This window comes from Tachysurus fulvidraco, chromosome 17 (assembly GCF_022655615.1).
Source record: "Tachysurus fulvidraco isolate hzauxx_2018 chromosome 17, HZAU_PFXX_2.0, whole genome shotgun sequence".
NCBI classification, from domain to species: Eukaryota; Metazoa; Chordata; class Actinopteri; order Siluriformes; family Bagridae; genus Tachysurus; species Tachysurus fulvidraco.
Genome location: NC_062534.1, coordinates 22071690 through 22089227, shown reverse-complemented (window position 1 = coordinate 22089227; position 17538 = coordinate 22071690). Strand labels below are relative to the sequence as shown.

The following is a 17538-nucleotide window of genomic DNA, read 5'->3' as shown; positions in this document are numbered from 1 at the left end:
GACCCTGTCAATTTAGGACTGATTACATATTTTTTTTTTTGCTTTAGGTCCGACCGACCTGCCAGTTGCAAATTTGTGTTAAGACCGACCTTTTTTTTTACTCTTCAAATAACTAATACAAAAGCAATAAAATAATATTAACGGGTTAGGGCACCATAATACATCTAAAAAATTCACCAAAAAATTTTTACTTTTTTTTTTTTTTACATTGAAACTTGAAAAAAAAATATATAGACCTACATACCGACCCTTTTATTCATTTATTTATGTTTTATTGTTTTTTTACTGTTACTGTTAAGCCATACAGTAGATCCTAGGTATCGATGTGCTGACACTGCAGAATCCTTCAGAAAAGCCCCACTCAGTGTATTGTATACATTGGTGTGTGGATGAATTGTTACTATAGAAATGATAACATATTAAAAAGTATTTAATGTATTTTAAACTAGTCTGTTAAATTGTGGTTTAAATTTGTCTGAGATGCTGTCATAAAAATGTATGTGCTCTGTGGTCTAAAAATTGCGTCATTTATTTTTTTATTTCTTTATGTATTCGAATATCAGCTCAAAAATGATCATAACAAACATCATGTTTTTATGTTTTATGTGTTTTTTTTGTTTGTTTTTTTTTTTTGCTGCAGTACTTTTATACACAACGTACCACCGAAGACGTGTCACGATGCGTAATGCGTTGTTTTATGCATCCGAGCTGAAATATTAATGACTTGGTTGATCCCAAAGGAAATGAGACTAGAAGAGTAGAAGTTATTCATCCAGCACAGAGCCATTTACATCGTGTATTTGCATTTATTCATTAGGCAGACACTTAAAAACAACAGAGGCAACAAACATCAACCACAAACTGTTCCAGGTGTCAAAAGTTCTCTAAAGTGTCCATGGGCCTGTGTATGAGTATCCATGTGCTTGTGTATGTGCTTGTGTTAAATGAGTTTCTACAGTATATCCTTCCTGAGACATTTCATGCTTCAGAACCTCCACTTGCTCACAGGATGTTTTTAGTTTTTCTGCACCATTCTGTCTAAACTCTAAACTCTTCTGTGTGGAAATCTCACACGGTTCAGCATTTTCTGGAATGAATGACTTCTTTATTGTTATTGTTTGTATAAAGTGGTACAAAACAACAGAATGGGGTTATCAGCTATTAATTCAATTCAATTCAAGTTTATTTGTATAGCGCTTTTTACAATGGGCTTCGTCTCAAAGCAGCTTTACAGAACATAAACATAGAACAGAAGTTGAACATAAGGAGAAAAAAGAATTAATATAGTAAAAAATTAAGATATATATATAGTTCACAGTATGTATGTATGTATGTATGTATGTATGTATGTATGTATGTATGTATGTATTTATTTATCCCCAATGAGCAAGTCTGAGGTGACTCAGGCAGCAGTGGCAAGGAAAAACTCCCTTAAATTGGTAAGGAAGAAACCTTGAGAAGAACCGGACTCAAAGGTGAACCTCATCCTCATATGGGTGGAACTGGGGATGAGATTACAAATATACAGTCAAACAAGTGCTGAATTGGTGTAAAGATCACATGGAGTTCAGATCTCCTCTTGGTATCAGAGTCCAACTGGAGCTGGTAGCTCTGTAGATGTCTCCGGATTTTCATAGAGTCAGCCTCATCTCAGTGGAGGTCCAAAATCTTCATTGCACGGAAATTTTTATTATTACAATGTATCTGGTTATATGTTTGAGAAGAATTGTATTAGGCTTGAATGAAATGAAATGAAATGAAATAAAGGAAGGCATGATGGTAATGGTCCAGTGTTGTCGATCCTGAGCTTGAACTGCTGTCTGTTTGTACAATACAAGATAAACACATGCTCTACCTTCCTTGCTACTCTGACCTAAAAAAGCTCTTCTACTATTAGTGAAGTGAAGTGAAGTAAAGTGACATACAGTAAGTACGGTGACCCATACTCAGAAATCATTCTCTGCATTTGACCCATCCAAAGTGCACACACACACAGCAGTGAAAACACACACACAGTGAACACACACCCGGAGCAGTGGACAGCCATTTATGCCGCGGCACGGGAGCAGTTGCGGGGTTCGGTGCCTTGCTCAAGGGCACCTCGATCGTGGTACCTCAGTCGTGGTATTGCCGGCCCGAGACTCGAACCTTAGGGTTAGTAGTCAATCTCTCTGACCATTAGGCCACGACTGCCCATTAGTATTAATACTAATGACTTATTACTAATACTAATAGTACTAATAAGTACTCAGTTTAGTATACTGTCTGGACCGTACTTTAAATGTGCTTGTAAACGAGTGAGTCTTACATTCAATATGTGATTTGAGATTATTCCCAAATATTGGTTCGAATCTATGTGAAAGTTGGAGATGAATGCATCTAACTAAACAAACAGCAAGAAATATTATCTGTTCGTCCATCGTCCTCTTGAACGCCCTGTCTCTATTTCACTCTCTTTATTTTCCTTCCCTCTGTCCTTCCTTCTGGTCTCAACTTACTTTCTCGTCTTTCCGTTTCTTACTTCTATCTCTCCGTACTTCTCAGTAACCCTCCTCCATTCTTCAATGTGTCTCTCATCATCTTTCTTCTCATGTTCTCCTGTGTGCATTCATTCATCCCTTGAGCTCGTTCACACTCCTCTTCTTCCTCAGTGCACTATCTGTCCCCGCCACCATCGTCTACTCCCATGCATCTTGTCTACGTTCCTCTTTCATGATCTGCCTCTCTTTTTTCTCTCTCCCCACCATCCATGCCATTTGGCCATTCTCGAGGGATGTTTGCTCTCTGAATTAGGGCACAGAGACAGAGAACGAGCTTATAGTGGGGAGTGAATGAGCCACAGTCTCTCCCATGCTTTTATCTCTCTCTCTCTCTCTCTCTCTCTCTCTCTCTCTCTCTCTCTCTCTCTCTCTCTCTCTCTCTCTTTCTTATACACCAGAGGAAGAGACCAAACTGTGTGGTTAGCTATGAGTCCAAAAGAAAGGAAACAGCACATCCACAGTGAATTATCTCAATATCAATAAAGTCCTTCTAATAAGCATCAAAGAGAAGGAGAGAGAGAGAGAGAGAGAGAGAGAGAGAGAGAGAGAGAGAGAGAGAGAGAGAGATAATTACACTGTGTTTCAAAGCACGCCTTGCCGAATCATGTAAAAGACTCAACATGAATTTCATAGCCCATAAATCACAACTCAGGCCATCAAAGCTTGGAAAAAAATGAACATGAACAACGTTACTGTCCTGTGCATCTTAATCAGACTGTGCTTTTATCTCAGATTTTCTCAGAACCTGTTTAACATACAAATAATATTCATAGCTTCGGTGTCCCAGGGTTCGATCCTAAGCTTGTCTTCCTCGTGCTATGACAGTGTCCAATTGGATTTCGTCCATGTTCTCCAGTTTCCTCTCAATTCAAAATAGCATGCTAGTATGTGGATTGGCTAAAATGTCAGTAGCTTTATCCTTGTCGCTCTTGAGGTGGAGCCACAGTCAATCACTGTAAATTTACATACACATACAGTACAGTACAGTGGCAATATACACATTTAGGGGTGATTTAGCATCAACAGTCAACCGCACGGTTATGGAGGTGGAATGAAACCAGAGAACTCAGAGGAAACCCTGGGGAAACTGTAGAGCTGAAAAATGCTACCTTCTACACCACTGTTTTGGTAATTACATTGTTTTATATAAACCGCATCATATCAAAATGCTATCAAGACTACTGTATCTCTATACCTCAGCTTTGTCTTCCAGGGTTGTTTTCCTTATTTGATTTCCAACTAGATGTGACTCAGCACTTTGCTGAAAGTTTATCCAAAAAAAAAAAAAGTGTGGAATCAGCCTTACAAACCCAACACTGTAGCTACAGTACAGTAGGTGAGGATTAGTGCACCAGTGAGTGAACTAACGAGAAGGTAGCACCGAGGTTCTAAAGCACTGTCAGGTTTTACCACATCATGAGATCAGGACATGTGGTCAGAACTGGTTCGGTAGGATTAACTGACTAAAGCAGGCTGAAAGCCAAGTTTCTGTTCCTCCAGGTCTGGAGATCGTAGAGTAGGGTACAGTAGCTACAAGGTTCTAGCCGATGTTCCATAAGATTTTGAAATGTGCCCTTAAACATTTATGAGGGAAAAAAAAGAAACTTTCTCAAGATTCTCAAGAGAGAATGAAGTGTACTGTACAAGGTTGTGAAACTTTCCTTCTCAGCTTTCATCTAAAGCACGATGAAATTTGTCAGGCGATGACGAATTTTCCCCCATTCGAATTTTGTCTTTATTACACCCAAATACACACCATGTCTTATCACACAAAAATAACCGTTTATTTACAGGCATTGTCCATGCTGATAGTCATTATATTTCATTATACACTCTATACAAGCTGTTGCTTCATTCTCTACGACAGCAGATCTGATGGTCCTTCTGCCTACGCGGCTTTAATAATAACGCATTCAATCTAATATGGAATTGTTTCTATAGTGACTGTTAACTCTTAACATACATTCACTTGTATGCCAGATGCTCTAAAAAGGTAAAAAGCTTTTCACACTGATTTTAGTCCCGGATTATTTTCATTCTGAACCCCGCGAAACAATGTTAGCGGTGTTAGAATATCACGGCTAGTTGCTTAGCAACAGACACCCAATCAGAAACTTTATGATAACTCTGTGCAGTGATGGCTCAAGCAGTTAAGGCGCTGGGTTACTGAATGGCAGATCAGGGTTAAAGCCACAGCACTGCCAAGCTACCACTGTTGGGCCCTTGAGTATGGCCCTAACCCCTCACTGCTCCAGGGATGCTGTCTGAATCCCGACGTTGGGTTATGTGACGAAAGTAATTCACTGTGCTTTAATATAAATCTGACAAAAGGATTCTTCTTCGTATCCCAAGAAAACCAGGACATAGCAACACTTTACAAAAACGGCTAAGTAGATAGCATCAGGTAGGAGGAAATACGTCACACTGATAAATTAAAAAAGTTGGATATTAATGCAAAACTCTTACAAAAAACATTAGAAAGCTGTAAAATATAACGGTGCCTTTTATTCTCACTCTTATGTTAAAGCGTGAGACAAGCCGTTATTTAAAAAGGTTGTATGCTGTTTTTATCCAATCGCAGTTGTTGACATGGCATATGTGCAAATAAGAATGTAGAATTAAGCAGAATTACACAGTTGACCTGGGTAAAGTATGAGCAGTGTGAAACTTTAAACAAAATAACCCAGGATCCAGCTTAAACGGAGTTTACTAGGACCCAGGGGAAGCATTTTCAGTGTGAAAACCCCAAATTAAAGGAAATATAGTCGTTATTTAATATGTTTCAGTAGCATTCGAGTGTCAGTGCTTTGTAGAAAAAAGGTAAAGCTAAAACAAAATTTCAGGATAAAGGACTTTGCATTTGATTGGATGGTTTCCAGTGTAACATGACAAGGATAATTCAAGAGACTTTTATTCTAGGAAATGTGTGTTGATGTAAAAGTCAGGATGTAGCACACCAACAGAAAAAAGGGAGTTTAAAATTATTTATTGGACCAAAGTGATTTGCATTTATTGGACCATGTGAATGTCAGGATTGATCTAAACACACAGACTGGTCAGGATTCAATTGGTTTCATACCAATCTATTATATTATACAGTTACTATATTGCCGTGTTTTAAAACTTTGGTGAAGTTTTCCATGTGTTACTATAAACATTATTTGGACTAACATTAAAAAGGTTTGTGTAAAATAAGGCAAATACACATAAATACTGGAACATGGTTGAGATGGCTGACTCATGATTAGGTTCGTTTTAACACACTTATTAGCATATTGCATCCGCCGACTGTGGTAAAAATTAATGTATGATATATTGAGCAGTCCAGGCTGGAGTAGACAGCGTGTAAAAAGCAGCAATTCAATGTAATGGGTTTTATTGCCAGCGATGTTGTACTGTGGTTTCATATAAAAGTCTTTTTAATGTTGGCGGAGCACCACTCAGTAGTCCGTAAACCATAAAAATGTGTCACTAGGGCTTTTAACTGAGACACTGAGACGGTGTGACATTTGAAGCAAATTTCATCCCTGCTGCTGTTCTGAAGTCAGTACAACGAGGAAGAGCTCATCTGAGTTTGTGCTTTACGTCATCTTTATTAGGAAGTGAGGCTGAAGGATGGGCTGAGGACCTTTCAACGGTTTAAACCATCCGACCCATGAGCTTCGTTTGGTAATGCTTGACAAGTTGTAATTGACTTAATTAAACACAATATCTGTCTCTGACGGAAAAAAAGGACCTGGGAATTCAGTGAGCTTTGCTAATTGCAGGCTACGTCTGGAGAAAAGCAATGACAAGTTTAATTGCCTTAACTTAATTTGCATAGAAAATGCATTGTTTCTAATGAATGGATATTTATCAAAGAGGAAAAGCAACGATGAAGCACAGCACAGACAGGGAGCGTGATCTGAATGAAGTGTCTGAAAAGTAAAAGTTGCATCGATTAAATTCTTCAAAGATCTTTTTAACTCATGAGTCATTAAATCATATACATTTATATTACTCCTTGGGTATAAAGTACTTGTGTGTTGAGGTGTGGCCTTGTCTGTCAGTCTCAGTGGACAAGCTGTGGCTGAGAAGGCATGGCTAATGTCACTGGCATTTACAGTGAGGAGGTGTGGTCAGTTCCAGTGTAGAAGGCGTGGTCATTGTGTATATAAGCGCCAGTGAAGGAGGCGTGGTCTGTGTGTATTTGAGTGCCAGTGAAGGAGGCGTGATTAGTATGTATGACAGTTACAGTGAAGCAGGCATGGTCAGTGTTTATGACAGTTCCAGTGAAGGAGGCGTGGTCAGTGTGTAGGTCAGTTCAGGTAAAGGAGGCATGGTCAGTGTGTATGTCAGTTCCAGTGAAGGAGGCGTGGTCAGTGTGTAGGTCAGTTCAGGTAAAGGAGGCATGGTCAGTGTGTATGTCAGTTCCAGTGAAGGAGGCGTGGTCAGTGTGTAGGTCAGTTCAGGTAAAGGAGGCATGGTCAGTGTGTATGTCAGTTCCAGTGAAGGAGGCGTGGTCAGTGTGTAGGTCAGTTCAGGTGAAGGAGGTGTGGTCAGTGTGTATGTCAGTTCCAGTGAAGGAGGCGTGGTCAGTGTGTAGGTCAGTTCAGGTAAAGGAGGCATGGTCAGTGTGTATGTCAGTTCCAGTGAAGGAGGCGTGGTCAGTGTGTAGGTCAGTTCAGGTGAAGGAGGTGTGGTCAGTGTGTAGGTCAGTTAGGTGAATGAGGTGTGGTCCGTGTGTAGGTCAGTTCAGGTGAATGAGGTGTGGTCAGTGTGTATATAAGCTCAAGTGAATTAGGCGAGGTGTTGCACAGTACTTAAGTTGTTAATCGTCCCCTGAAAGCTCTTTGTGCTGTGTGAACGCCGCTGTTTGAAGACATGCCATTTCTGACTGCAAAAATTTTAACATGATGTGGGACGCATCATGATGTGGGACGCATCATGTGGGAGTATCTCTGCTTTTGAGATGATACACATTTTGATACATAATGAGCATGAAAAATAAATATTTCTATTAAAAAGAAGAAGAAGAAGAAGAAGAAGAAGAAGTAGTAGTTACCTGAAACTGAACACACTTCATCCACTAGGACTTAGAGGTTGATACACAGACCACAACTTGTTCCCTGAGAGGCCACGCCTACTTTACTGCGTGTGACATACACAGAAGCCATGCCTTCTGTACGAGGACTGACATGCACTCAGACCATATCTTTTTTTACCTGGTCATGCAGAGGCCAAGCCTCCTTTACTTTGACCTCTTACAATCACACCTCTATCTTTCATAAAAACAGAATGACACTGAGGACACACCTCCATCACTTAATCTGAGACACAGACCACGCCTTTACTGGTACTGTCATACACACTGACCATGCCTCCTTCACCTGAACTGACCACACCTCCTTCACATACACACTGACCACACCTCTTCTTCAATGGAACTGACACACACTGACCCACCTCCTTCAACTGAATTGACATACACACTGACCACGCCTCCTTAAATGGAAACAAACAAACAAACAAATAAATAAATATATGTTAAAAAAGTAGGAAGGGCAAAGGATGGCAATATATATATATATTTTGTACATAAAGGTTGTGGTTAATTGACTGATTGTGGAGCCTAATTCTTTTAGATCCTAGATGGTTGAGCTTTATTTCTACATGATGGACTTAAATCACCAACTGATCAATTATCATGTGACATGGCAACAAGAATTCCCATTTAATTAGACCAAACTAACACTCACCGATATTTCGTTCACTGATGTCTCTGTGATAATTCCACTTTTAAAAATGTTTTTAATAAACATTTTCTTTTTAAAATCTAGATCAGATTAGTTGTTGCTTTTCCCGATACCATTGAAATAAACACCTCGGAACCCTGTTAAGCGTAAAAGAGCGCTTAAGCGCCATGAAAGCTAGCTTTGTTCGAGGTTTCAGCATGATTAACATGGCTTTTGAGTTGTACTTCAAAGAGGTCTCTGTGTTTCCGTCTTTATCTTCCTCTCACCCACACTGCTCCAAAAAACCAGCACAGACACGCACTGTGCTCTGTGAACAGAACACCGACGACTCGCTAGAGCCGCTATATTTCCCTAAAGCTTCGAATCTAAACACCAATTTAAATTCAAATGCGCCCAAGTGCCTCTCGTTGCCTTATTTATTGCCTACGGAGGACCTGAAGTGCAAAACAAATGAATAATCCAAAAAAAGACGTAGGCAAATATTCACAGCCACAAAGCGTCTTTAAACATGCTAGAGAATCTAAAAAACTAAAAGGAAACATAAACCACGGCAGCAAATTAAATGAGGAGACAGGAATTAGCCTCAAATCTGAAAAGAATCACGGAAAAGTCACTCGATTTGCTTGAGTTCTGTCTTTTTTTCAGCATGTAGCAACTGCTACTTGTCATGAACGCGGGACAGAAACGGACCCAAATGCAGGATAGCAAAACAAACAGGGTTTAATAACAAAAGAAACACTAAACAGGACACGGACTAAAGACAGGACAAGACAACAGTAGATTCACAGTTAAATACACAGGGTAATGACAATAGGAAACAGGTGTGTAGACAGGGAGGAGCAGACGAAGACACGTGACGAAGAACGTAAACAGATGCACGTGGCCAAAGTCCTGACACTACTGATGTCACTTGCTTTTCCTGTTATTATAGCCACAAATTGTATAGTTTACAGCCTTCTATACAATTTAAACACACCACTTTTATTTAAAATGCATTTCAGTTTGATTTACATGCAAGGCATCATACAAGCTTTGGTAGCGGATTAGCAAAGCTAGCTAACCGTACTAACTGTACTCACCAGTGCTTACTGAAGGGCAGTGGTGGCTCAAGCGGTTAAGTCTCTGGGTTGTTCGTTGGAGAATCAGGGTTCAAGTCCCATCACTTTCAAGCTGCCACTGATTGGCCCTTGAGTGAGGCCCTTAACCCTCTCAGTTCCAGGGTGCTATATCATAGCTGACCCTGTGCTCTCACCCCAACCTCCAGTTGGGATATGCAAAAAAGTATTTCATAGGCACCAAAAATCCATGTCTGTTCGTTCGTTCCGAGCTTTATTCGTTCTTCATAATGTCTCTATAGACATTTAAAAAGAGCTTGGACATGAAACCATAAAACCGCGGTTCCTTTTCATTTCTGCACATCAAACAGTAAACAGGGATTAATTACAATTAATTAAGTACCGAGTGGTTAAGCGAAGAAACTTCGGACCACAAGCGACAGGATTAGTTAAGGGATTAGTAAGGATTACTCGGAGAAATCATCAAGCAAGTTTTTGATTTGTCGCTGTACGTGTGTCGTGTCGTGTCGTGTCGTAGCTCAATTGCAGAGAACTGAAAGCAAGTCACATTTAAAGTCACTTATCACACTGATGGACTATGGCTGTAATAGGTGCTGGTTTCTCACATGTACTGTACATAGGCAATAAATTAAAACCTTATCGCTTTGCCACTTGCTAGTGTTAACCGAGCATAAGTATTCGCCCCCTTTAAATGTCCCATGTTTTGTATTATTGCAAAACTAGATGATGCTGTTTACATTATTACCCCAATTTAAAAATGTGCAATTTGTTTAGTGTAGCTGAAAGTATGTGAGAGTGAAGTATGTGAGAGTGAACCTCGTCCCTATGTACACTGAGTCGTGTGAACAGTTATTATGATATACACAAATGTCAGACAATATCAGTGCCAAAACTTGTGCACATTTAAGTATGTGCTGGAAAAAACTCTTAACTAAATATCTGTTTTAATTGCAGAACAAATTATGTGATAAACAACAAGAAAAAATATACAGTATTGAGTGTCAGGCTACAATCTAATTTGTGATTATTACTGTGTGTGTGTGTGTTTTTTTTTACTTCTTACTCACTTATATTAAAAGTTTTTTACACCTCCTTATTCCAGAGTGCTTTGAACGGCGATTGGTCAGACGTGAACTCTCGGGTTCACATTAACGCGTTCATTCTACCGTATCAAACTGTTTCTATGGTAACAACTCTTTTACAGGAACCTGAACAGTACACGTGACTACTGATAAACAACAACAATGAAAAATCATATTAATTATCGAAGAATAACATAGAATCAGTGATTCGGTGAAGTTTCAGTGGGGAGATGTTTCTTTAACATGTTCCTAAGGAGCCTCCAGTGCAAACTTCCAATGAAGACAGGAGTGAAGAGAGGGAGCGATAAATGCAAGCAATAACAGAAACTCATTAGTTTTACAGACGGTGCGCGATGTTAATGTCACAAACGAGAGACTGTAATCGGTGGCCGATCGCTGTAGTAATCCCACCCACCACCCTGCTGTCGATTATTTGCTTATAACGACACGCCCCATTGCTTTTTAATCCTAAATCCATAAAAAAAAAAAATCTGTTTATGCAAATTGTAATCTTGCACAACCCCGTTATAAAGTTTTTAACAATGCTGCGTTTTTATAAATTAAAAATCTAAATCTTTGTAAGCGCTTCGGGTTTGTTGCATAAATGTAATTACAGCTTTTAAAAAATGAATGACTGTCTAAATATTTAGACTTACATTAGAAGTGAATCTGTGCTAAATGGGATTTTTATGCTTCTCTTAGCTCAAAGAAATGTGCTAAAAATGTCAGTGTGTATTTACCAAATATATATGTGAGGGACTTTTATAGTGAATATACTCTTAAGCAATAACGGTTCTTAAGTTCTATTTCGTCCGAGTGTGGTTTTATGGCGAACCTTTCCCATCGCTGGAAAGTTGTAGTGGAAAAAAAAGTTCTTTAAACTATTAAAAAGGTTCTTTACACGCTTTAAGATTAAGAAAAAAAAACAAACAAACAAACAAACAACAACAAAAACAATTTACAGTGATGCCGTTGAAAGGACCATTTATGGTCGCCCGAGGAACTTTTCACTAAATGGTTTTTAAAAGAATCCCTTTTTTTTTTCATAGTGACAAAAGTTCTTCTTTTTCTTTCGTCTTTTCCTGTTAGGGGTCACCACAGCGAATCATCAGAATAAACCTAACTCTATCCTCATCATTATTATCCTCTACTCTCGCACCAATTACCTTCATGTCCTCATTTAACACATCCATACTGTATATCTCCTCTTTGTCCTTCCTCTTGACCTCTTATCTGCAGCTCCATCTCCAACATCCTTCTACCAATATAACCATCTCTCTCTTCTGTACATGTCCAAACCATCTCAATCTAGTCTCTCTGATCTTGTCCACAAAACAGCCAACCTGAGCTGTCCCTCTGATGTCCTCGTCCCTAATCCTGTCCATCCTCGTCACTCCTAAAGATAACCTCAACATCCTCATCTCCGCTACCTCCATCTCTGCCTCATGTCTTTTCCTCACTACTACAGTCTCTAACCCATACAGCAGATCTGCTCTCACTACCGTCTTCTACACCTTTACTTTAAAAAATGATGTAAGGCACATAAAAGTATATTTTTCCCGTAGCCTGTCAACAAAAATTAAACTCTTCTTTACTCACCGTTAAATGTTTCACACGAAATATTTAAAATAACGCTGGAAGACGATATTCTGTGAGCCAGCGCCGAGAAGAAGTGTGAATACGTCTAGAGTGTGAAGAACCAATCAGACTGCAAGGTTTTGCTGTATAAATGGGATCGGACCTTGCAGGGTGAAGGACTTAAAAGAGTAAATTATTAAATAAATCATAAATGATTCAGTAATTTGGCTGTTTATTGAGTTTATAGATGTGGATTGTATTTCCTTCAAAGACATTAGTACAAATAGTTTTGCTACCGGGGGGCACGGTGGCTTAGTGGTTAGCACGTTGGCCTCACACCTCCAGGGTTGGGGGTTCGATTCCCGCCTCCGCCTTGTGTGTGTGGAGTTTACATGTTCTCCCCGTGCCTCGGGGGTTTCCTGGGGTACTCCGGTTTCCTCCCCCGGTCCAAAGACATGCATGGTAGGTTGATTGGCATCTCTGGAAAATTGTCTGTAGTGTGTGATTGTGTGAGTGTGAGTGTGTGTGTGTGCCCTGCGATGGGTTGGCACTCTGTCCAGGGTGTATCCTGCCTCGATGCCCGATGCCGCCTGAGATACTGTAGGCACAGGCTCCCCGTGACCCGAGAAGTTCGGATAAGCGGTAGAAAATGAGTGAGTGAGTGAGTTTTGCTGCCAAAAGCAAAAAAAACAAAAAAAACAAACAAACAGGAGAGCTGAAATATGATCAATAAGTCAAAAGTCAGAATTTTATTTATTTATTTTTAAATTACTCATTGAACATGAATCTACAGCTCTGTTTTTGATGCAGTTTAATAAATAAAGAATAAAGCACTATGTAAATGTGTGCAGCGATGCGTCCGGATGAAGTGGAGCGAGCTCTGAACTAACCTATTGCTTTTCCTATTACAACATTTATTCCTCTGAAACGTGACGGGATGGAGCGATAAAGGTAAGCAATAACAGAAACTTAATTTTTTTTACCCACTTAAAGTATACATCATTTTTGTTAACTGTACTACTAGCATCTGAAGCAGTTATAAACAGGCTCACGTTAATTTTTTCTGACCAATCGAAACCTTTCAACTCTTTAACAGACAAGAACGAGAGCAGAAAGACGAACGATTTTCTTCTCGTTTAGTTACAGTAGTTTTCCAATCTTGACTGCCATTACAAAATACATCAGCCTGAGCTGTTCTGTATATTTTTTATGTTTTATAAGCTTTATGCAGATGATGCTCACTCACAGACCTGCGCCAACATACGGACGTACGTACATACGTCGTTACATACAGTAAAAGACAGTTAACAGAGATCAGTCCCACACCTCCAGCGGCTGAGAATTCTCCCACCTCTGTCAAGCGCTGATCTAAATTTGAACGTGTGACACGAAACGTAAGACACGTGTTCTGTATCGTAATGTGGACTATGATAAACGTCATGGAGTTTCATCCACGGACATTATGAGATTAGGTCTCAGCCTGCTACAAAGCAGACTTTTTGGCAGAGTAACATACAGTATGTATATTTTTTTATATCAGCCACCACCTTATATTCTATTATCCTATATTTTATTATCCCTTGCTTTGCAATAACGTTATGTCCCAGTCACACTAGTTTTTTGTTTCGACATGCAATTTCTGCTTTAAATCATTAAATCATTCCTGGGATTAGTTAATCCCATGTCAGGTCAGCCTCAGCTGCTTGCTTTAATTAAAGCGTAACCCTTCTTAAGGGAAATGAATGACGAATGAGGTTCACTAGCAGCTGCGGTCACATATGTGGCACATGCAGTGGTCTCTCTAGTGACAACACAGAGATGCGATACATTACGTTAAGAAAAAATGGTCGAAACGGCTAAAAGAGCCGGGATTTGGGATCCAAAGGACCTCATGGAGAAATGGTTATAGTGGCTATTCTAATAGTACTATACAAACAATGGCAAGCATGAAAAGATACCTCATAAATCATACCTCATAAATGTGCCTAATTTTTAAAATCTTTCATGGGTAAATGTTTTAGAGATTGAAAAAAAAACATCTGCTAAAGTATCTGAAAGCATTCTGCTAAACGCCGACGGATGTAAAGTGCAACGAGTTCGGAGCATAGGTGATTTATATCTTTGGTGACACCTACACAAGCTCAAAGAGAGCTGAAAATGACAAAATGATGAAAAGCTGTGAAAGAGCACTTCCTGTACAAGCGCATCATGTACATGTTTTTTTTTTGTTGTCCTTCTACTTGAATGGTCGAGTCTTTATTGTCATTATTAATGGATTTGTTGTGGACTGCTTGCTTTCAAGTCACTAAAAATAAAATGAATTTTGAATGAGTTTTCATCTGATTTGTCTAGTTTAAATGCATACTAGGACAGAAGGGCTTTTCACACTGTTCTTACCCCCGCGTTAATGTCGTTCTAAACCCCTGCTTTTAACCCTGGAAAACCCCAGCATTTTTTGTTACGACGGCTTTTTCCCTGGGGTTTTGAAACTCTTCCCTAAAGCAGGATCGGCTCGGCTATTGCGGTGTTAACTCCACATTGCGGTACTAAACGTGTACAGTGTGAAATGATGTTAGCGGTGTTAGAATGTTATGGCTTGTAGCTTAGCAACAGACACCCAATCAAAACTGGCCGGCGTCTCGGTATTGCTCGGTAGCATCATATTTAAAAACACTCAACATCTCAGAAATGCACGTCATACACTTTAAGACATTTTTTAAAGTGCCTGCATGCTGTATTTACATTTACAGCATTTGGTAGACACCTTTACCCCGAGCGACTTACATATATCTTATTAATACAGCTGAGAAATTAGTTAGGGGCCTTGCTCAGGGGCCCAGTGGTGGCAGCTTGGTGATGCTGCGATTTAAACTCATAACATTTCAATACAGTCCAGACTTCTTCTTAATCACTAAACCACTACTCAGCCAACTTCCCTTTATTTTGTATTTATCCAATCGTAGTTGTTGATGTGGAAAATATGCAAATAAGAATCTAATCATAATAAGTAATCCAATGATCCATGATCTTTTCCAACTAAGTATTAAGAGATTGAACCGCTAAATATATTCTGCTAAAGCTCAAGTAACAATTGTCAAAGATTGCCAGAGATAAAGATAAAGACTGTTGCAAATCCGCTGAGTTTTAGTACAGTATATCTCTACATAGTTCGTAGCATCACAGCTTCAGTCTTAAATTTAGGTCTCTGTGTATCTCTGGTTTGTACAGTATGTTCTTTCCATCCATATACTGTATCTGCTGAGGTTTTCTCTAGGTTTCCTCCGGGCTCTGCCTCATGATGCCCTTTTATATTAGACTGGTGTCCCAGGGTGTGTCCCTACCCTTTGCTTCATGCCCAGTGTTCCAGACATAGGCTCCAGATCTGCCAAGACTCTGACCCAGATAAAACGCATACTGAAGATTTATGAATGAACCTTTGTGAGTCTCTGTATAGGGAGACCAGAAAGGAAAGGAAGATAAAACTTTTTTTCAGTTTGGTAATTGATTAAATATGGTTTCTTGGAGGAGAACTCATTGCCTAATGACACAAGTTTATCTTCACGTGATCGTTATTATTCTTTTGCTGTGCTTTAATCTGTTTGCACATCACATAATGCATCCTGAATGAGAGCTTCTACAGTAAATGCAGTTAAATGTCAATATCATGCCAGAAATCTGTCCATACACAGGGTCTCAGTGGGCATGGAGCTTATAGCAGGGGAGTCAGGGCACTAGACAGGGTGGGAAGAACAGCCAGGACAGGGACAGTACAGGAACCAGAGTAACTGGAGTAAACCTCTCCAAGCATGAGGAGATAAGTTTTAATGCATGACTTTGGTATGGAAAGAAACCAGAGATCCCAGAGGAAACCCCTGAAGCATAAGGTAAACATGAAAAATCCACATAGACAGGGCAGATGTATTGTGAGATCCAACAATACTGATTGTTCACTTATTATACAACATGTTGCACTTTTATACTTACCTTTATCCTGGAAGGTCTGTTTCAGGGCAGTACTAAGAAGTGAACCCCTCAGAACCTTGGAGACACCAATACCTCTCAGTGCCCCTAATACCTCTCAGTGCCCCTAATACCTCTCAGTGTCCCTACTACCTCTCAGTGTCCCTACTACCTCTCAGTGTCCCTAATACCTCTCAGTGCCCCAATACCTCTCAGTGCCCCTAATACCTCTCAGTGCCCCCAATACCTCGAAATAGTCTATTCAGTGCCTTTTGTGCCCCCGATACCTCTCAGTGCCACCAATACCTCTCAGTGCCCCTAATGCCACTTCTAATGAATAAAACAACTACTTTCATTGTGTATCAGCTTTAGGAAGAAAGGTTGTTGAACAGAAAAGTACCCATAAAGCTGGTGAAATCGTTTCAGCCATGATGTGACGTTTGAAAGCACATTATGGTCAGTAAAAGGGTGCGGCTTTCAGATCACTCAACAAAGTCCACCCTCAGTCTCAGACTTTAATAGTCTCTCTTCTTTTTCTTTATTTGTCAGGACATTGTGAGCAGTAGATAAAGAGATAAAAATTAGTTTCAATACGTTTCATTATGTTTAACATGGATCTTTAGGAAAAGTATCTATGCACTACTTGGGAATGTTCATGCAGCAGTGTTAATACTGAGTAAACCAGCTTTAAAGCACGCGCAAAAGTGAAGCTTCCAGAGTCGGAACATACCCGAGTCAGAGTAGTCTGGTCTGCCCAGGTCGCGGAAAGAGTAGATAAAGTCTGCGCACTTGTCGCTGTGCACCTCTCCGCGTGCGCACAGCTCAGAGAGCAACTCCAGCGCCTTCCCGCACATCTCATCCTCCCGTCCCGCAGGCATTTCCCCGCAGCATCCTCGTGAAGCGCGCGCCGCTCCGGCTCGGCCGCGCTCATCCAAAAGCGCAACCCGGAGTCGCACGCGGCCCCGTCCGCACACCTACGGCAAGCACGCGCTAAACAACTCGGTCCATCTAAACCGCATAGCTCACATAAACACAAAAAGGACGACTATTTCGTTCTGTTTGCTTTAAAAGTGTGGTTTAAGCCTAAAAAGTGGCGAGCGCACGATGAATGAAGCAGCTTGAGAGCGCGTGAGAGTTATTTCCAAATATTGCATCGGTCTTGTTGGTGTCCCTGATTTGTACACCCAAACGCCAAGGCTCCTCCTCCTCTTTCTCCTCCTCCTTCTCCTCCTCCTCCTCAGAGCCTCTCGTCATTGTTTTATATGATGTATTGGAGAATAAAGTCAGGAAAACATGATAGACATTCAGTTAAGCTACTGTACATGACGACGACGACAACAACAACAACAACAACAACAATAATAATAATGATGATGATGATGATGATGATGATGATGATGATAATTATAGCTCTTTATTAACTGCTTCATCCTGCTCAGGGTTGCCAGTTCAACTTCTTGCATGTTGCAGGTTTTGTTTTTATTTGCATGTTTTTATTTCACATTTTATTTTGTCACCTACAAAGTTATATACGTTACACAAATTGCAGGTTCAAAATATAGAATGA

At 40.0% G+C, this 17538-nt stretch overlaps 1 protein-coding gene across 3 annotated transcripts in view; it reads right to left on the bottom strand.

Moving 5' to 3' along the window:
* syt9b (synaptotagmin IXb) overlaps positions 1-17161 on the bottom strand; it is a 55562-nt gene extending 38401 nt beyond the window's left edge. Inside the window, exon 1 of one of the 3 annotated variants that reach the window (XM_027136022.2) lies at positions 16702-17161. In XM_027136022.2, the coding sequence (XP_026991823.1) occupies positions 16702-16849 (148 nt within the window). In that variant the 5' untranslated portion in view covers positions 16850-17161. The remainder of the gene's footprint in view (positions 1-16701) is intronic. The other 2 variants (XM_027136024.2, XM_027136023.2) reach the window with 2 other exon arrangements.
* Positions 17162-17538: the final 377 nt, after the last annotated feature.